This window comes from Pseudopodoces humilis, chromosome 7 (genome assembly GCF_049639895.1).
Source record: "Pseudopodoces humilis isolate 2021_Gansu_Grassland_sample_001 chromosome 7, ASM4963989v1, whole genome shotgun sequence".
Classification (NCBI taxonomy): Eukaryota; Metazoa; Chordata; class Aves; order Passeriformes; family Paridae; genus Pseudopodoces; species Pseudopodoces humilis.
In genome coordinates, this window is record NC_142206.1 from 28974085 (window position 1) to 28996249 (window position 22165).

The 22165-nt window shown below is 43.9% G+C and overlaps 1 protein-coding gene across 11 annotated transcripts in view; it reads right to left on the reverse strand.

Annotated features, from left to right (window-relative positions):
* SMOC1 (SPARC related modular calcium binding 1) overlaps window positions 1-22165 on the reverse strand; it is a 160479-nt gene that overhangs the window by 1077 nt on the left and 137237 nt on the right. For 7 of the 11 annotated variants that reach the window (XM_088057977.1, XM_088057978.1, XM_088057979.1 and 4 more), the window contains 3 exons: window positions 18680-18785; window positions 7972-8219; window positions 1611-1661 (listed from right to left, as the gene is read on the reverse strand). In XM_088057977.1, coding sequence (XP_087914103.1) covers window positions 1611-1661; window positions 7972-8219; window positions 18680-18785 — 405 coding nt within the window. Of the gene's footprint in view, window positions 1-1610; window positions 1662-7971; window positions 8220-17591; window positions 17903-18679; window positions 18786-22165 lie in introns of those variants that run through there. The other 4 variants (XM_088057975.1, XM_088057974.1, XM_088057980.1 and 1 more) reach the window with 3 other exon arrangements.

The window sequence follows — 22165 nt, forward strand, 5'->3', positions numbered from 1 at the left end:
CTGAAGCCATGGCTCCAGAACACTGAGATCCCAGAGTAAGCCGTGAGGCTGAAAACAACCAGGGGCTAATGAGACAGCCTTGCTGGAAAAAGCATTGAATGAGTCACATGGAGCCTTAGGGACTGACATATTTTTAAACATGAAACACCACTTTCCTCCCCCTCCTTGGAAATGGACATGCAGTCTAGAGAAACAACTGGTCCAACATCCTTTGCTCTGCTCTTCTGCCTGGCACAGCTGATGCATAAAACCACTGCTGCCAGGCTGCCCTGCCACCATCTCACCATCAGCCACAGCCAGCTGCCTCCTTCCCCAGCAGATAAGATCCTGGAGGAGGCCTTTCTTCAGAAAGCATTTGTTAAGCCCCTAACCAAAGGTTCTTAAAGAACCAAAGCTCTTATGGGATCAGAGCTAGAGCTCTGTGGATTAATTACAGGTGAAAACATGCTAAAGAGAAAGCAAAGCAGGGATTTGATTTACAAAGAGGGGACAGGTTACCTCACTGGGAGGAAAGGCCTCACTGGGATCAGTGCTGATCAACATACCCTGTCACAGGGGGCAAATATTGCCAAATGCAAAATTATTTCAGGTAGCCCTATCTGCAATCGACTGCACAGCTCTGCAAAAGGTGCCTGCAGTGCTCAATGACCAGCTCATAAAAACAACAGATTGCTTTCCATGTCTGTAAGTGCAGTGCAGCGTGGGAGTGCAGATGACCTGACCTACACTGAGCACTCTGAGTGACAAAGAAGGAGCTGAAGCCACAGCAATTGTTCAAATGCCTCTGCTCAGCTTTTAGCAACAGGCAAAAATCAAGTACATACTCAGAAGGGAGAACACACCAGGAAACATCACATCATCAATGTACAAGGTGATCTTTATCTTCAGTTCTCTGTTCAGCCCATCTCACCAGCGCCAGATACATTCCCCAGAAAGATAAGGAGGACAGCAAGACGTACAGGAAGACTTCTGGCATTAAACAAATACACAGCCTAGGTCTCCTCAACACAAAAAGGAGTCTGACCAGACAAATATTGGACAGCTATAGAACAAGTGGCTGAAGAAATAAGCAGGAGAAAACTTCTCACTGCTTCCTACAATCCAAAATGAGAAGTACCCAACAAAACCATGAGGCAGAAAGTCTAAAAGCAAAGTAAATGATGTTGTTGTTCATGCCTGATGAAAGGGTCCATGTGATTCAATACTACAAAATACAGGGGAGAGCAGATGATACGTGATACAGAATTCACCATGATACAGAAGAGTCTTCATGGGAACTTGTCCATGGAGTAATGTAAGGTAAACACAACGAATCACTTAAATTATTGCTTGAAAGAAGAAGGAAGAGGAGGATAGTAGTCATCCCATAGCTGCTTTATCCTATTTTAATTCCTTAGCAAAGTATCATCTGTTCCAGCAAAAGACATAGAGCTAGACTTTGAAATGATGCAGTGGAGCTGTATGTTGGTATATTTATACCTCTTAAGAACAACTTTGGTTTCCAGCTGTTTCTATATTGCTGTTCATGAACACAGGAGAACAGGGGAGAATGAATTCTGCAACACATGCTTATCACAGGGAAAAAAAAAACATTTTGACAAGATACTCACTGAAAGGATTAAGGCCTTGTCTTTTTCCATTAGGCAAACTGCTCAGGCTACCTGTAAAATCCAAGAACCACATTAAAGGAAGAGAATGTCATGTCATGACAAAGGAACCTTCCCTTGTCTTGTCAGAGAGCAGGTTCAATGCACCCCCTCTGAACATGCTCACAGCAAGTCCTGCCAACAGAATTCACATGCAAGAGTCTAATCAATGTGCCTGAGATGAGAGATGTTAAATACATGGTGTTGTAGTAGCTGAATATCATGAAATCCAGAAGTTTTGCATGGGCAAGAAACAACAATTACAAGGTTAAACTGAACAGTGGAAGGAGAAAGAAGAAAGGAAGGATGCAAGTAGTATCATGACGTTTCCCCAAGCAAGCAGAATAATGCCATGTAGAAAGGGGGCATTCAGAAGAGAGTGAAGGTACAAACAATACAGACAGCCCAGCTTTATGAAATCTTTCCCTTGAATCAAACAAACAAGTGCCTAAAGTCAAAGACCTGAACTTACAAACACCTGGCAGAAGGGCAGAGCTGTGACTGTGTTAAGAGATAACAGGCACACACACCCTTCACCACATGGAGCTCGTGGTAAGGGCCTCTGCACTGGGTACAGCCAGCTCAGGAATTACAGGAGCTGTCAAAAGCATGTCACATGCTTCCTGAGAGTTGCTTCCTCTGGTTTCAGAGGAGAGATGAGCTGAAAATGAGAGCTCCTGCTCCCAGCCAGCAGCAGGAAGCCTGTTGCCACCTTCCAGCCTATGACTTTGATTTGTGCATGCACACGACCCAGCTGCACAGCTTGCTCAGCACATCAAGTACCCTACTGCACATGCTGCTTTGTGCAGGAATAAGATGGGCAGAAGCTCAGAGGGGAGGGGTGAGGTGTAGGAAGCCCCAAGGGCCAGGAGGCTGGGCTGTAAGATGGGAATGGAGCTGCTGGGAAGAAAAAGTCGGTGGGAGAAAAAGGTGGCAGTGGCCAAGGCTGCTGCTGCTGGCAGGAATATGGCAGGTGGTGAGAGTGGGTTACTAACATATGGCTGGGAAGCCCTTGGGCATTATGGGGTAACATCCCATTTTCCCATTTGGCAAGTTTCACAAAGCCGAGTATTTGCTCATCCTCACAAGTCTTGGATAACAGCTCTAGTCACACTGGATTAGGCCAGGTGTCTTTCAAAAGGAAAAGCCCCAAGGAAACCCCAGCAGATTTTTATAGGAAATTATTATTCCTGAGACATACTGAGCAAACCTTTCACATTTTGGGGAGAGAAACAGCCTTATCTTGTGTTCTCAATACAATACTGATATCCTGATTCATACTATCACTAACTTTTGTCAAGATTAAAGGTAAATTATAGCACCTCTACAAAGCTCCAAAGGGGAGTATCTGAACAAGACACACAAAACCAAGTACTGAATCAGTGCAGCTCCTTTGATTCTAATCTAATAGCAATTAAATGTACTTTTAAATTCCTTTTTAATTCGGTCATTACCTGGTTACAGTTATCTCATGGCCACTCAGATTGTTATTTCCTATCATCATTGGTCCAGAGTGACTGCTCTTTGCTACCTTCTCCCACACAGCAGCTTGTACAGTAATGATACAGAGCAACTCATTCCCAGCCTCCCAAGCATGCAGTCACTTCGAAGAAAGCAATAAGAAAGGTCCAAAACATCACTGAATGGAATCTGCTGTTCAGATTGTCTGTCTGCATTTCCTTCTTTCCCTAACATTTCATCAGATTCAGTAGAAGGTGACATTCTGTTTAATTACACACACATACACTTTTTAATTAAGATATTTCAATCCTGTTTCTGGACTGCACTCTTGGTGGCTGGGTTCCACCTCAGCCGTCCTCATGGTCTGTGAAGCGTGCCCAACACCTACCATCTGACAAGCTCTTGGGTAGCAAAGCAATCACAGGATCTGAGCTGGCAGAAGGCAACCTCCTGTCAGCTGGCAGAGGGACACTGCTCTGCTGCTTATTCCCTTAGCTCCTCTTTGGGCAGGCACAAAATGCTGACTTTGTCTTCTGAACTTGGAAGAATATAGAAGTAAAACTCAACTCCAACATTTTGCAGCCAGCACAACTCACTGAGTGAGGCACAAGCCTCACTCAGATCTACAGCCCTCCTTCCAGCATCACTGGACTCAAATTCATCTTGGATACAGTGACTTTCCAGCAAAGCTTTTCAATGTGTGCCTATCTCCTCCCAAGGATCCTGCCTTTTGACTAATGCAGAGAGATACATTTGTTCTTTGATCACAGGTGGTTCCCCCCTTAACTCAGGCTGTGCAGACCATGCTGAGGAATGCCAACTTTTACCAGGCTGTAAATCAGTCTGTTTTCCTTCCACAATTCCTCAGACAGACAATCCTAGATCAAGTGATGGCAAAGACTGTTTCTGGCATACTCCAAGCTAAAAGCCCTGCCTGTTTCAGCTGTTCTGCCCCAGTTTAAAAAGCCATTTGCAGGCCTCTGCAAACACTCAAAGGCTGACTCTTAACGTGGCTATTCCATTCTGACATCCAAAAATGGCATTTTTCCATGTAAATGGCCCCTGATAAAAGTAAGTCTGGTTTAAAGAGAGGGACAAGAACTGTGCAAAGTGGCCACTAGACCAAGCAGATTTGGCAGCAGCTTTTTGGGTCACCATAAGGATGGGAAAGAGGAAGGGTTTCTGATAGACTGGGCAGCTATTTTCCTCACTGGAGAACCACTGGTTGGCAGCACCCACATATTAAGTTACCACAGGCATGAAGAGACTTATGAGGAAGGGAAGACAGACACAACTATGCACCTCAAACAGATTTAATTCTAAACTGGAAAGAGCTCAGATTCAGGTTTGTCCTACAAATATCCCAAGTGAATCCCCACATATAAATCCGATTTGGACTCTTTAGGTCCTGAGAGGCACATAACAGTAGTGTGTTATCTATGTTCTATGCTTCCTTTAAGCAGCTCTATTTCCACATTTGGATGGAACTGGCCACCAAAAAAATAAGCAAAACACTGACAAAAATGCAGAATGCTCAGCATCCCAAATACTACAAAATTTTAATTATGTTTTATTTTCAAAACCATTACAAGTGTTCAATTTGCCTAGGAAGAGGCATACTCACCTGGAATGATGTCCCACTTCATTTTAGTCCTTATGCTACTGGACACCCAAACAGGATTTGGAACATCTGTGCTAAGTTCACTTGCAATGAAGTATATCAAGGGGACATTATAACCTTCCTTGCCTCCCTGCAACCCCTCCTCATCCAAGCTAGACAAGAAGAACCTTTCAAACAAAGCTTTTGTTGAAACAGAAACATTTCCATGGAAAGTTCTGTTCTCATCTGACTAGCAGTTTACAACTGAAAGTACATCATCAAAAAGGTTTCCAGCTAGCTCTTGGCTTCAACCCACAGTGACCTCAGCCCCAGCAGATCTTTGGAGGCCACGGTACAGAGAAAGAGACAGCAAAATACAGGGACTGACTACATGTACCCATGACCAGCATAAACTAAAGTTAGAGAAGGGGTAAGACTGCAAAATCATAGAATGGTTGGGTTGGAAGGCACCTTAGAGTTTACCTCATTCCAATGCCCCTGCCACAGGCAAGGACACCTCTCATTAGACCAGGCTACTCAGAGCCCCATCCAACCTGGCCTCAAACACTTCCAGGATGGGGCATCCACAGCTTCTCTGGGGAACCTGGTCCAGCCCTCACCACACTCACATCAAAGAACTTCCTCCTAATACCTACTCTAAACCCACTCTCTTTCAGTTTGAAGTTATTCCCCTTTGTCCGGTCACTCTGTGCTCTTGTTGAAGTCCCTCTCGCTCTTTCTTACAGGTTCCCTTCAGGTACTGGAAGGCCACAATTAGGTCACACCAAGCCTTCTCTTACAGGATGAACAATCCCAGTTCTCTCAGCCTTTCCTCACAGCAGAGGTGCTCTCTCCCTCTAATCATCTTGGGGGCCTCCTCTGGACTCACTCCAACAGTTCCTTGTCCTTCCTGTGCTGCACCCCAGAGTTGATGCAGGGTTCCAGGTGGGGTCTGAGCAGAGAAGAGCAGAGGGGCAGAATCCCCTCCCTGCCCTGCTGCCCAGGCTGCTCTGGATGCAGCCCAGGACACATCTGGCTCTCTGGGCTGGGAGTGCCCATGGCTGGGTCATGTCCAGCCTCTCACCCAGCAGCACCCCCAAGTCCCTCTGGGCAGAGTGCTCTGATCTGTCCATTTCCCAGCCTGTGTTGACACTGGGGATTGACCTGAACCAGTTAAAGGACCTTGTCCTTGGTCTTCCTAAACCTCATGAGATTCCCATGGGGCCACTTCTTGAGCTTGTCCAGGTCCCTCTGGCTGGTCCAGGTCCCATCATTCAGGCATGGCAACTGCACCACTCATCTTGGTGTCATCTGCTAATGTGCTAAGGGTACACTCAGTCCCACTGTCTGTGTCATTAATGAAGAGATTAAATAACACTGGTCCCAGTATGGACCCCAAGGAATACCACTTGTCCCTGATGTGCATCAGGACTCTGAGCTGTTGATCACTACCCTCTGGATGTGACCATCCAACCAATTCCTTATCCACTTAATAGTCCACCCATCTCTCTCCAGTCTAGAGAGGATTTGTGGGGGACCATGTCAAAGGCAAAGATACTGTTTCTAAATTTAGCAGTTCTTATGAATAGGAAGCATAGAAAACATGTCATCTACCACCTCACAACTTCTTAAAAAAGATCCATTACAAACTTATTTACTGCAGCTCTGGAGCACTCAGTTCTTTCTTCCATGCTAGTTCCTGCCCTCTGCCCTGCCCCCCACACTGCTTTTTTGTCCTCACCATCCTTTAACTTATCCCTTTATCTTTGATCCTCAAGGCCTATCAGGTCTGTAGCAGGTATGTGGAGCTGTATGACAGAAAAAGATCACATTTTTAACCACAGTCCTATCCTCATACAACAGAAGAAACCATGAAAGGTCAAGGCTGTGTTCTCAGCAAACAGCTGGACAATCAGGCACTCACAACAATGTCTTGCTGCCTTCTTTCCTCTTCACATGGGCTCAAAGTTTAACATTTTCTTTTTCTCTCCCTTTGATTTTTTCCCCTTCTATAAACTAAATTTTGAACAGTCAGTTGGCCAGGGCAGCAGATTCCAGAGAGTCTTATTCCAGGCCAAATAGCAATAAAATTTCATTTGGCATATTCGTTTTATTGGGAAGGTAATAAAATTAAGGATTGCTATTTTGGTATATCATTCCTCAGTAAGGTACTGATGACTAAAAAACCACCTCCACAGGGCTAGGGAAGCTGAATGCTTCTCGCAGCTGACAAGTGATGCTATATGCTTATTATGGTAACTAAGATGTTTGCAAAGCACCTAGAAAATGCAAGTTCCCAACACCCAAATGTACTGACTCCCTTCCCACTCGTGCTAAACCTGAGAAAAGGACTAAGGAAAGATTAAGATGGGAGAAAAAAAAGCTATCCTCCCTTCCCAATTACTATGACACTTATAACACCAGTTGTCTGCACAGCCAAAACACCTGCACAGGAAATTAGTCCCCTGGAACCTCCCTGTTTGCCTTCTCCTGCCAAGCAAGTCTGTCCACAGTCAAGAATGAATGATAATTATTGAATTTGGGTTGAACAGTTTCAATTCCTAAAATTTCCAAAAATATCAGTTTGGTTCGGATCCCAACAGATGATGAGGTGAAGATGAAAATAGGAAGAAAAGGCAGGAGGGTGGGTTGATTGTTCAGACACTAAACAGAAAGGAAAATACGTTATTCACATGCCTTATTTCTTCCCCAATCTCCAAGTCAAATTTAAGAAGAGCAGCATTACAGCTCTCTGCTTTCTTTCTGAGTTCTCTTTGCATCATACAATCTCCTGCATGCTGAATTTAGCAATGAAAATAAGTATTATTTCTGTTAGTAAACAGGGTCTCCAGAGAAGGACTGGGTCTGTGCTGGCTCATACATCATCCCACCTGCATGGCTGAGACAACAGAATCTTGTTAGTGGGGTATTACTCAGAAGGGACCTGGTCCTAACTGCAGTTTCCAAGGACTTCAACAGTACAAGCAGAGTTCTGGCCAAGAACTCTCATCTGTTGTCCTCTTTCTGTATAATGCTTAGCACAGAGGTCTGTGATAAGGCATAGAAGATGGAGCCATAACACAAGTAACAAACGACATTTGCATGGCAGTGTATTAATCCCACTCATTTGCTCATAAAAACTGTGGCACTTTTGAAACAGCTGTGAGAAAATGGGATTTTTGAATCTGCTGTAACTCAGTTTTTATTTGTCACGTTTGTTTGTCAGTTTTTACTGTCATGCACTGAGGAAGAAAAGGCACTCACCTCCTTCCTTGCTGACTCCCAAACACCCTTTCAGCTCCTGCAGAGAGATTGACTTGTCCTTGTTGAGGTCACAGTAGTCAGTGAAACGCCGGGCACATTTCTTGGGCTTGGCTTTCTTCTTCACATAACGTTTGAAAGGCTTTAGCTCCCGCTTGTTGATGTCATTGCTGCTGTTGTTGTCCAGCTGGCTGAAATACCAGTGTACCACTCGCTCCTCTAGTGTGTGGCTGGGGTCTGGCTCAGAGAACCTGGAACACAGGAAGCACAGGCCCCCAACAAGGGTGCACTCTCACCAACACCATCAAGCACATGCTGAGGAGCAAGAGCTGCTCATCAAATCAGGCAAGTGCTATGTCATGTTCAAAGTAAGCAAAAACCCCGGGTCTTCCAATCTCCTCCTTTTAGTTGGGCTCTTTTGAGACAGATGAACTTTTTCTAAAAATGTCCTTTAGCATTAGCAAGTGAATTTCCAAGAGAATCTCAGAGTCTGATACCCTAAGTTGCTCTGGTTCTCCTCACACCAGTTGCTGAAACTCTGATTCCAGAATGATCCTCATAAGAGAGCAAGAGACAACCTCCTTGGTCCTTTTGACCCTTGAGTTCCCCTTCAAATTACCAGCAAGAGAGCCATGAGTGCCAGCTGTCATGGTAGTTTCTGTGACAGTAACATCTAGACTTCAGAAAGGGAACAAATTAATTTAATGCAAGACACATTCATTATTTGAAAATGTCCCTGGCAAGATACAATATGCTCCCTGTATCTGTTTATATAATCTGAACTCCTCTGCTGTATTTTCAGCATTCACACAGCTGATTTACACACAGGAGTTTCATAGCAATAAACACCACAAATCCATTAAAAGCAGTACTACAGAGCTGGCAACTTCAGTTTGTTTCATTTCTTAATCACTGCGGTATTACAAGTTTGATGCTATTTGACTCACATTTTCTTTCTGTAGACAACAACAATATCAGAGAGGCAGAGAAGAAAAAAAAATGAGGAACAACAACAGCTGTATACACACAGATATAGAATGCTGCCTTTGAACATCATGCCATCACTGAACAGGCACTGTTATGTCATACATTTAAGCAGCGTCTGGTGCTCCACAGGAGCAGTGGGAAAGGGGGAAAGGGGATACTGAGAACCAGGGAAGAAACTCTTCCTAAGCTAGTCTGTCTTTTCTCCATATGATGAACATGCCAACAGAGAAAGCTGAAAAGATTCATAAATAAGATTGAGACCTGAACCTTTTATTTCTTCCAAGAATAAAGCATTTTAGTGCTTGGAAATTAGTGGATAGGTAGTCAGACATGCTACACTGGCACTGATTGCTCTGACTTATTCCAGGAGACATGTCCAGCTGCTGCATAAATTCCTTCCCCAAGAAGGAGAGGGGAACAGTTGCCTGCTGCAGGCAGCCAAATTCTGGTGTGAATTTGGGGCATTTTAGCTGATGGAGAAATATGAACCCAGATACCCCATAAAATGCTCTCCAAGATTGCTGCTGACCTTGCTTCAGAAACTAGTAGGATCTATACTCACATGGTCACTGAAATTTTTTTTGTTGAGAACTAGGAGAGAGATAATTCTTTTGACTTTCTGGTGTGACCAGTTTTGCCTTTAAAATGCAGCTACAGAGCCTGAAAAATAATCCCTCACACACACTACCCCTATGGTAAATTACATCATTAGTGAGGGGGAACCTGCAGCATGCAGAAAGCGAGAACTGGAGTTTAGGTGGAGAACTGAGATCCTCATTAACCTTTTCTAATGGCTTTTACAAATGAGGATAGAAATTAGAAAGGTAGCCCCTATCCAGAGATACATGGATCCTTGCAACAAATAAACACACACAGTACAGAGAGGCAGATAAACTGCGTAACATTTTTCACAGGGTTTTACTTGAAACTATTTCCTTCATTTAATTCTTAACTGAGAGGCAGGCTGGCATTCAGTGACAGTATCTGGTCAATGTACAATGAGATAAACACTGTGCAGGAGGAAGAAAGGGTTAGGAATAAATCTGGCTTATTCTGGGGAGCCAAAATACCAGGTAAGCACCTGGAATCACCTATAGACAAGCAAAAATTGCAAAATTCCCCCCAGGAAGTTAAGGGAGTGTCCTGATTTTCTAAACTGTATGCAAAGACCAGGATGACAGGCGAGAACAGAAACACATCCTGTGTCTTGTTTTTATGACATTTATTAACATGGCTATGGCATCTCTCCCTTTTGGGAAGAAGCTGGCTACCATTTGAAGACTAATGTTTCCAACAGCCTGTTGGAAATACAGCAGCTCTGTATTGCCAGGGGCAATACTCTGCCTTTGCTGAGATAGAAGAATAAAACCTGAGCTTTTGCATGTGAGATTCCCCTTGTTCCCACCTTGGCTTGCCCTCATGTACTGCTGGCACACAACTGGAGAGGCAGAAATGGAGAAAATAGAGCATCTTAGAACCAACAGCAGAAAGACAACAGAGAAGAGCTTCTCACTACCTACTGAAGAGGCACTCAGAAGCAGGATTTTAAAGTGCCTCTTTTGCAGGGCCACACCAAAGAGGAGCTCTTATGAGTTATCAAGAAAGCCAACGCTGGCTCTCTTCAGCACTTCCACAAAGAAAATGTGGGACATTCATGGGCTAATACAAATACACTGACTCATGAGGTGGCAATAAATCAATCTTTGCCATTACAAACATGCTGAGAGCTCATGCTGAAAAATGCAGCATGCTAACAGGGCTAAAAGGAATTAGTTTAATAGCTATGACTTTAGGAAAAAGGAAGACACAGCCATTTCTGAGTTTTTACCACTTTCTGTTGGCTGGCTTAGCAGGACTGCAGTTCCTGAGATGGTTGGTTGCCTGCCATCTCTGGTTATCATCCAAAATCCCAGCACAGGAAGCATCCCCATCATGTCAGGGCAGCCGTATCTCCCTGGCTCATTAAAATCCATGATTCACTGCAGAAGGCTGAAGTTACAATACCACATATAATACCTTGACTTTGACCACTGCCCGTACAAGGCACTTAGGCACCGCCCACGAAACATGAATTAATGCAACTACACAGCACTGCTAGGCCACCTAGCTTTGCTGATGTGCATGACACCAGCCATGCCTGCTGGGTGAGCTCAGACAAATCTGTGGCTCTAATTGCCCTTTGAGCACAGACCTGGCAGAATACCAGGGGACTGCCCCTCCATTTCCTCCCCACACTATTTCAAGAGAAGTAAATCAGATATCAACTTCATTTATTGGGACACCTCTCATTCAGAGCATAATGGAATTAGAAAAACCAAGACAAAACAAAGCTGTCCTGTACATTCTCTATTTCAAACATCTCTTGCTCTAACACCAATCACACTAAAACCCACCCAATTCCAGTAACTCGCTTTGGTGCTGTAGCAGCTTTGTAAGACACAGTAAAAACAGACACTACCAAAATGAAGACAGCCTTATAAGCCTTCTCATGTTGACTGCATTACATTTTTCTGCCTAATTGTTCCTCTTTAGCATTCTGTGGCAAAACAATCAGTCCTAAAGAATGAGCACTAGGGAAGAAAGGAGGTCTGTGTAAGCTGATTTTCCAAATGTAACCTGCTGTTGATGGACTGCTTTTGTACACAAGCCAGCAAATTTAGCTCAATTATGCAGCATAAGCCCACCAATATTCCAACAATGAAGAAAAGCATGGTCTGTCATTAACAGCCTAAGACAGTAAACTGTCTCTTAGCTTTCTTAAGTTTGTTGGCATCAAGTATGGTCTTCTCCAAACAGGCCCTTGCTTCTCCTTCTGTATAATGTTCTAAGAGGTCCCTCACAGCAGAACATTTATTTTTTAGGTGGCTTATGCTTGGAGATCTGTGTGTTAAGGTACTGCAATTTAACAATGCTATCTTCCAGATGAGGCACACTTCCACAGAACACCTTCATATCATCTGGTGTCACTGAAGAACACAAAGAAGCTGTGCAAAACCATGGACATACACTTTTGTAACCCGCACTGAATGCTGGATTGGAGAATGACTGCCAAAATAACAAATATGCAGCTTGATTATGCACTGTGCATGCAAACTGTAATGCTTTTCAGCCCTCGAGGGCCCTTGTGAGAAAGGAGCAGTTAGTTCAGTGTGAAGGAGCAGGGAAGAAGGGGAGGAATACAGGCTGAAGTATAATAGAGCAGCAAATGTGAGACATGGATCCCCTACAGAACCATGTACAGTGTTGCAATCACATTATGCTCCATAGAAATGTGCAGTCAATGTGTAATATGTGCCACTAAATTTTACTAAATAAATTGAAGTCCATTCCTAACAAAACAGGTCCTTTGCTCCCTGAACACTTGCAGCCCCACTGCACAGTCTGCATGGATCCACAGCACTGTTGCAGTGACAAAAAAATCCTAATACAAACTACTGCTTGGACAGAAAGCAAGGTTGCAATCTCTGGAGTACCCATTTGAAGACTCAGAAAATCTATTATTTTGTACTACAAACGTTATGTAGCAACATTAGCAGCTGAAGCAGAAGGATGGAAGGGCACTAAGATCAGCCCACTATCCAGCTGGACTGCAGAGCCTATAAACCAAAGGGACTTGTTCCAGGATAAAAGAACACTAATGGACAGGAAGCTGGTAGCAAATGCTACAGAGTAAAAATTTAAATTAGTTCAGTTTTCATTCCAACACACACACTAGATATGTTTGTGGTCAGGATGTCTTACAGGAGTTAAAGCTGTAAGTTTCTATTACTTGTAAATAATTTGCAAGGATATATATACCTTGCTTGGTGCTGTTGCTGAATGAATAATGGATGGAGAGTGACTGACCCCTCTAGTCAACACCCATGACAGCACTGATGATGTCCACCAAAGTGCCAGCACTAAGCAGTGGAAAGCAGTGAGTTTAACAAACTGAGTTAAAATTCAAACTTGTTCTTGCTCTGCTTCCAGTTCTTACTCCCATTTTGTTCTTCTTTGCAGTTGCCCAAAGTTAAGGTCTGTAACAGTGGAACATGGTTTGAATCAGAGAAGATTACTATAATGGAATTGCAAAAGGATCCTGTATTTGTTTTTTTTTTATTCCTCCTTTCCTGTAGCCAAGGAATCAAGAAGCCAACAAAAAACTAAGCTGTGTTCAGACTAAACAAAAGGGTACTACACAGTCCAAATTCATTACGGGAAATGCATAATTTTCTACAGTTAAAACTTACCTCCCTTATTATAGGCCAGTTTCTTTCTCTCTTCAGGCTGAGTTGTATATGAAACATTATTCTGAACACAATTTTTCTAGAAATTGTAGGATAAATAATTTAGAAGGTTAAAAAATCACCTCCCTTCACTCCTCATTGACTGTTCAAAGACCTTCCTCTTACATGAACTCTCCTGTATCTTTAATTAGGCTAGAATTTTTCCATAAGAGGACAAAGAGAAGTTGGTATCCAAATTCAATTGAAATGCAATAGGAGTTGAGCATCAACTTCCCTGCACTGTTTAAAAGTGTCAATCTTTATTAAAACGTGGATTGGCTTCAGAACACCCTGGAGATGCACTGAGCTGTGCTTGCCTGCTTCAAACTGCTCGACTAGAGCAAGAAAAGGAACCTCAAGGCCATTTTCTGGAGTACTTTCTGAGGCTATTACATGGGGAATAACTGGCAACTTTAAATTAATGGACTGATAGCTGCTGTGTTACATGATAAGGGTGGCTGTTGTAAGCTGCCTGTTTACCTTGAATTCACCAGGGCTGTAATACTTTTGCTGATAATGCTGCCAAGCCATAATGCACACATTTTGGCAACTAAAACTAATTTCTGAATTCGCAGGGATCAAAGACTATTTCTCAGACAAGGGAAACCCAGACTGGGATTCCCTTTGATCTAGTTTAGTTTAGGCCCGGTGTAAAATGACTATATCAGAAATAGAAAAGAGACTAAAATGGACTAAAGCTAAGTCTAAATTCTTATGTGCTGTTCCTATTGTATAGTACTCACTTGTGAACAATTTCAACAATGTTTTGGGTTTTTTTTCAGTAAGGATACCAAGCACTGGCTAATAAGCCAGTTCCCTACAAGTGCTCCCTTAATTACTTTGAAAACATACAGTAACAAGATGTGCCTTGGAGTTATTACATAAAATTAAGAATGAATTTTACCGGAGATTTTCTGTTTCAAAACTCTAAATGAAGTCTGTTTGGCTATTATGTTGTAATGTAAACCAGGGCCATGAAGAAGGAAAGTTCTCATCTCATTTACATTATTGTAAAGCAAGAGTAACTCAATTAAAGTCAATAGCTTTGAACTTCCTTAAACAAGACAAGACCTATAAGGGATTACAGGGTTGTTTTAAGCATGCCTAGTTTAAAAAAAAAAAGTCTGATTAGGTTTTGCTTACATGGCCTGCAAGAATCCAAACTACTGCCTCACTTTGCTGCTACTAGATTCTTTTTGGGCGCAACTTAGCACAACTCTATGTAGTATTTCAAATGCCAATATCTAATTTCTCCTCATGTTTCTTCCTCATCACACCACTCTGTCCTCCCTACCACCCCCCCCCCCCAAAAAAAAAGCTAATATGGATATTAATTGCAAAGTCACTCAGCAAACACAGAAGTTTTCACTCACATATCCAGATTCAGACTGGAGGCAGCAGGGTAATCTAATTTCCTGTATATCATACCCACAGAATGTGAATCAAATTTTTCTTGGGACCATAACTCAGGTTTGACTAAAGCAAGTCTTTCTGAAACACATCAGGCCTAACATGAAAGCCTTAGAGAGGGAATCAGTCATGTCCCTCATGACTTCACTCTGGCTTAGAACTGCCCTCATTTTAAAGAAATTTTGATCACAAGTTTGTTTATATTCAGTTAATCATGTTCTTCCCTGCTCAGCTTAAGAGCCTGAAGAGCCTTTGTCCCTACAGAAATACTAAGATTTTACAAAACCATCTTCTAATATTTTTTTTTAATTTATTTTTTTTATTATTATTTCCGTACCCTAAGGATGTCTGAGCTCCTTAAGACTCTCACTGTTGAGCTTTTTTAGTCCTCGACACTTTGGAAAGGCTCTCCTCTACCTTTGGTCCTTTATTTTAATATTGATATTAAAGATGCATACTGTATGCCTGTATCATCTCTCTGCTGCCACAGAGAAACAGGAATACTTCATTCCTGTGGCTCCTCATTTGGTTAAAATGTATAGGACAATATCCAGTTGACATGGGGGTACAACTGGCTGTTTGCCTGGCTGCCTCCTGCATCAGGCATAAGCTTTTCTGGGGATATGTTAAAAATTTAGCTTGGATAATGGGATGCATTTGCTCAAAATCTGAAATCAGGAACATGAAATGCTGAACACTGAAAGGAGCAAAAAAATGAAGGCTACAGTGTTTGTCTGAATGCAGAATCTGTTCTGCCATCATGATGGCATCAAGACGAAGAAGAGCCTGCAGAAGTGGTGCTTGCCTCACAGATAGGAAAACTGACATTAAAACTGACATGACTGATACTAAGAAATATCAGCTAGCCAGACCTCTAGCTCTCCTTTACAACATGAACTTCTCAGTAAATCTGGGCCAGGGAGACACAGGATAAGCACTGTCACAGTTATTTTGTCAGTTGTTAAGGCTGAAAATTAATTAAATGTGTAACTAACCCAAAAGGTAAAATATCCCTTCATCTTGGAAAAGAGCTCTCATTGATAGTGCCAAAGTCAAGATAGGTCACCTAGACAATTTCAGATATACACAGAATCATAAAATTGTTAATTGGAAGAGACCTCCAACAGAATTGGAAAATACCTCCAGGATCATCAAGCCCACCTGTCAACGCAGCATCACCACCATGTTCACCACTAAACCATGTCTTCACAAGTTCCACATCTGCATGTTTTTGAACTCTTCCAGGGATGGTGATTCTACTACTCCCCTGGGCAGTCTGTTCCAATGCTTGACAACCATTTCTGTGAAAAAGTTTTTCCTAGTTTCTAATCTAAGTCTCCCTTGGCACAACTTGTAGTCATATCCTTTCATCCTGTCACTTATTACCTGGGAGAAGAGACCAAGCTCCATCTCACTACAGCCTCCTTTCAGGTGATCATAGGGAGAAATAAGGTTCTCCCTGAGCTTCCTTTCCTCCAGGCTAAACACCCCCAAGCTCCCTCAGCTGCTCCTCATAGCACTTACTCTCCAGACCCTTCACCAGCTCCACTGCCCCTCTCTGGACCTGCTCCAGCCCCTCAGTGTCTTTCTTGGTACTGATGGGCCCAGAACAGAGCACAGGTTTGAGGTGTGGCCTCATCAGTGCCGAGTACAGGGGGACAATCACTGCCCTGGTCCTGCTGGCCACACTGTTCCTGATACAGGCCAGGGTGCCATTGGCCTTCTTGGCCACCTGGGCACAGCTGGCTCATGTTCAGCTGCTGTAGATCAGCTCTCTCAGATACTCTTCTGCCAGGCAACTCTCCAGTCACTCATCCCCCAGCCTAAAGCACGGCCCGGGGCTGTTGTGATCCAAGTGCAAGATCTGGCACTTGACCTTGCTGAACCTCACACAATGGCGTTGGCCCATCGATTCAGCCAGCCCAGATCCCTCTTGCCCTTCTGCAGGTCAATGCTCCCACACAACATGGTGTCATTTGCAAACTTGATAAGGGGGCACACAATCCCCCTGTCCAGGTTGTTGAAGATGATATTAAACAGGGCTGGCTCCAATACTGAGCCCTGGGGAACACCACTTGTGTCTAGCCACCAGCCACCCTCTGGGTCCAGCCGTTTTTTACCCAGCAAAGAATACATCTGTTCACACCATCAGAAGCCAGTTCCTGAAGAGAGAACTCAAGATATTCCTCACCTTGGGACTCTTGGAAATCAGGGCTCACTGCACAGAGACAGCTTCCCAACTCCACAAAACCATATGAAATATGTACTGATAAAGTTTTTATATAAATATCAAAAATTCCCTGAAATTAACTTTTAAAAAAACTTAAATGGTCCCATCATGGCCTGCTGGGTTGCAAAAGTTTGACACATGTTCTTTGGGGTACATGCTTAGTCTAGCTGAGGCACATGGAAAATTAAACCAGAGCAGTTATCTGAATTTAATAATGGCTGTGGGCAGGCAGAGCATTTGGGTGGTAGCAGTCTTTTGCCTTACCAAGGACAGCCTGCTAAAAGATTTAATTTTCCCCTTGCAATTGGGCTGCTGACATTGGAGTGGAAAATAAATCAATGTGATGACTGTGTGAAGAGCTGGACAGTGAAAAATTCTACCAGAAAGGCCTCTATTGAAAGCTGAGAAATACACAAAGCTTGGGGAACATTAGAAAGCAAGCCTGCTGGTTTATAGAAGTGCAGTGGGGGCATACATCTCTGGTCTCTACAACATTGGTTATATTAAGCTTTATTTTAAGAGTGATGATTACATTGGCTGTGTTTCAGTCCCAGTGCCAAAGATGCCAAATAAATATCAAATACTCTCCAGGGTTTCCCACCACCCCTACCCACTGCATTTGAACCATGCAAATTAGACAGAATTGACATTGGAATGCTTAAGTCTGGGAGGGAACGATGTATTTCCCATCCTTGGGGCATTTTTCATCCTGTTTATATGAATACAGACATGCCAGGCATACAGCACTAATTCAATGGGTTACAGAATATTCAGCAAGCAGGCACACATACAAGTCCCTGGCCTGATTTGTAAGGTCTAAATAAATTAAGTTAAAACCATATGAATTCACAAGTCCATACTGAAGCCAAGGGACACAGCCATGCCACCCAGGACCTTGAGTAGTCTTGAACAGTTAAAAGATGGCGCTGGCTCCTTCTCCATTATGAAAGAGGAAAGCAGGGGATCAACATTACTTGCCAACACATTGGAGGAATACCCACAGAAATAAGGTACGTGCAGAAGCACTTCCATCTCCAGACCCCTGTGAACATGAGCACATATCAGTCATTGCACATCCCTGCAAGCTGCCCCAGCACTGACTACTTTTATAGCCAGGCAAACCCAGAACCACAGAAGCCTTGCCTAGCTGAGGCAGGGTAGCACTTTTTAAATCCATCACGGCTCCTTCACAAGGGCTTGTCCCGAGGCAGCGCTGCAGGGATCTGCTGTTACCAAGCAGGAGGGGGAGACACAGCCTCAGCTTTCCTCCAGTTCCCCAGGAACACAGACTTCTGTCCACCTCCTGCAACAGGCCTGACCTGTTGCTCCTTCCAAAACGGGTGGATGCTCAGCTGGTCAGAGGGGAGTGCCATGAAAAACAGCTCCTCTCCTCATCGGCAGGCTGGCTGCAGCCTCACAGCAAAGCCACTGCCCTGCTCCTGCCAAGAATTTGGTTCACATTCTTCACTCCCTGTGGTAGCCACTAGGCCACACGGTCTCCTTCAATCCATTTGCATTTTATTAGGTCTTTTCATGCACCAAGGGACAAAAGAACAAGCCACTTCCTCCCACTGAGCTCTCATTTCACACTTCAAATGGGCTATACTAACCTTTATGGCGGAGCAGCTGCCAGGGAGGAGGGGCAGGAGGAGGAGAGCAGCACCAGGATGACAGGACAAAGCAGCCTCAGATCCTCTCTCAGCAGCCCAGAGGAACCCAAATCAGTCACAACACCACCTTTCCCACCTGCCCCCACCTCAGGGGCACCCAGAGCTCTGCAGCCACCTGGGTGGCATTCAGCCATGCTTTCTGGACTCACCTCCCACCCCCAGTAGGTGCTGCTGAGTTAATAGCCTGTACCATGTCCGTAGTCAGAGCATCAAGTAAGCTGGTAATAAATTCAATTTTCTTCCCTTCTGGGCAGCCTGCAGAAAGAAAAGAGGAGATTTAAAGCAAGAACACACAGGCTTACTCTCCTACCCCAATTCAGCAAGGACCAGTCAGAAACTCCTTTGTTTTTAAGACAGCAACAATCATCAACACAGCCCCTAAGGAAAGGAAGAAGAATCCCTCAGTGGGTTTCTATGCGTGGCAATTTGTCCTGCAGCTTTTATCCAGACACATGCAGGGTCATCAACAATATCTGGCAAGAAGTCTGTGTGGTTAGCTTTATGGTCTCACCCAGTTCTCTACCAGCAAAACCGCAGGGATGCGCTGGAAGTGCCTGGCAGGCAGGAGTTCCCATGGCGACACTTGCAGAGAAGTTTACAAAACAATTCATTACCTCCTGGATCATCTTCTGAGGCAAATGTGGCTGTTCTGAGGCCCTAATTGACGGATTAAAGTATCCGAGAGCACAAGGCAATGTCTGCTGCTTGCACTTTCCTCTTCAGGCACAACAAGCATTGACTGCCAGCACCTACCACAATAATTCATTCTTTGCATGATTGCTCTACATAGGAAATACGTCAAACTGAGTTGGTATGTGGTACTGTCACCCCCAGTCACTGCTGGCTTAAGCAGGACAAAGTGGGTTGAAGATGAGCTTGGTAACCATTTCCATCAGTGCTGAGACTGTCTAGCTTCCCACCTTCATAACCAGAGTGACAGAGCCTCCTATCCAAAACAGTGCCAGCCTGTTACAATGAAACTCTCCATCTCCTCACCTTTAAAAGGCAATCTATGCTGTTTCCTTGCTGCTTAAAGTAAGCTTCCTTTACTACCCCATGAACACTGTGATAACTGTTCTAACTTGGAACAAGGTAAGGAACAAGGAACCAAGAACAGGTGTGCTTAACTTGAACACCATTACCAGGATGACATTACACCATCAAAACTGTTGTCCAAAACCCATCACCTCCCATCCAACTGTTTCTCTTGATGTGACAGGGAAGCCATCACCACATCCCTCATCTCTTTATTAAAACCACCATGCACTACCAATTTTTCAGCTGATTAGGGCAGCAGACGTCAGCAAACAGCCTCCCACAGCACCACTGAGCAACGTCTATACTTTCTGCTTTTCTTGAACAAGCAAAGAAGAACATGTACCACAAATAGAGCACAGGAATCTTACTGTAATCCTTTGACAGCTGAAAGCAGCTTGCAAATTGATCTGACAAAAGTCCCTCCTTTGCACTATTACAGGCTCTGTCGTCTGCAATAGCTAACCAGCAGTCCCTAGCCTGTCTCCATATTATGTACACTACACGCATGCACACCCCTCAGCACTCATTTGGCACATGGTCCAGAAAATGTCAGCATTGTAATGGGTAAGCTGCTATTGCAGCCAGAGTAGACCACTCACTTAAAGGAGCTTTTTGTTGAGGTAATGAAAAGGCTGAAAAACTATTTGCTAGCAGTCATCTCCCTGGGCTCTCAGCATCTCACCATCTGCAGGAATTAGCAGTTTACCATTTGCTATGTACAAGCAACATTTTCCTTCCTCCTTCTTTTTTTACTTTTGGACACTGTCATGACAGGTTGTGCAGAGAGCATGTGTAGGTGTGCAAGGATCTGAACTTGTGTTTTTTCCACCTGGGCCTCTGCAGGGTGTTTTCACACAGGCCAAGATGCACATGGCCTGAAGCACTGAGAGTCTAAAGAATGGGCAAACCTCTATAAGAGGAATAAAGTAAGGGGTCCCCCTGACAGAAGTGAGTGCAAATTAAAGCAGGAATTTTTCTTGACATTCAGTTCTGCTAAGAAATGAGAGCAGAAAAAAAAAAATTCTCTCACCCCCTGCAGTTCTGGCTCATCAGTAAATTTTTGCATACAAGAGAAGCTAATCAAACAAACCTCAAGACAGCATAAGAAGTTCACGCAGCACAGCATTTCTCAGGCAGGCAAACCAGGATCAGATCCTCTGTCTCCCCATCTCTCTATAGACAGGGGTATTTTCAGTGATAGGAATCACAGAATCATAGAATGTGGCTAGGGTTAAAAGGAACCTTAAAGATCATCTAGTTCCAACTCTCCTGCTAGGAGCAGGGATGCCATTCACTAGATCAGGCAGCTCAGGATCCCATCCAACCTGGCCTCGAGCACTTCCAGGGATGGAGCATTCAAAACTTCTCTGGGTAACACTCATACCAACCAATGCACCCAAACACAGAGTCTGAAGTTTACACAGGCACAGAAAATTGGCTTGAGCTGAGAGGGCAACTCTCCTAGAGTTTGATATTGGGACCAGACCTCTAAGCTATAGAGCATCCTGTGTCCTCTTCTGCATCAAGCAGTTCCTGCCCCTTTGTCTGGCTTCAGTGAAGAAGGGAAGGGAGAAGGGAAACAAAACCAGTCTGTCTTCTTGAGATCAGAAACAGAGTCTCAAAGAAAAAGCCAAAGAGCAAAGGATTTTTGCAGAGGATTTCTGGAGAGGAGGGGAGAAGTGCAAGGATAGGCAGTAAAGCAGAGGGAGAGGGGGATGGGGAATCAAGGAAGCAAGGTTATTCTATTTTAGTGTGATTTCCTAAGGAAATGAGCCTTAATGTAATCCATTTAGCTGGCTTCCCTCCCCCTACCCCACAATATAATATTTGAACCAATTGGTCAATTTCCTTTGAATGTGAAATGGAGGCAATAGGAAATTTTAACATGACTCATGAAAATGAGGAGCTGCATAGAAGAGAGCCCTGCTGAGAGCACAGTTGCTAAGCAGAAAGGTCTGGGGTCTGAAGTCAGGAGCCAGAAGGATAACAATTAGGAGACATACAAGGCAGATCTGGGAAAAAAAAATCTCATTTCCTTCGCTAACCTGTTCAGGAACAACTTTATGCTACTCATAAAACATTAGGCTGATCCAGAGTCACCAGCTATTTCTGCAGAATTACTGGTGTCCACCACACCCTCATGGTGCAGAGGGACCCACTGTAGCTTATATTTTCAAGCTGTTCCCACTGAGGGGAGCAATGGTTGACCTTGCCAGTCACCTTGTCAGTGAAGGCCCCTCACTCTGCTCCTTAGAAGGAAGAAACAGAGCACAGGCAGGTGGGATACCATTTTTAAGAGCTGCACTGACACCAATGCCCAGCACATGCTCCTAGCAGCAAAAGCATAGGCAAACAGCAAATTATGCTTGTCACTGTTAAGAAGGAAAAGCAGAATATAAAACAAGGAGAAGTGGGAAATGAAACATATCCCAGGCAGAAAATGAGGAATGAAGTCCAGCTAAGTGAGACGCCATCATTAGGTAAGGGACCTTAGTATACCATGAGTGAGCGCTGTTCTGCCTAGTCCATGCAGGCAGTGTAAGGGAGCAAATCAGTCCACCAACAATTGGGCACTTGTGTCCTCTTTTGTGACTCAG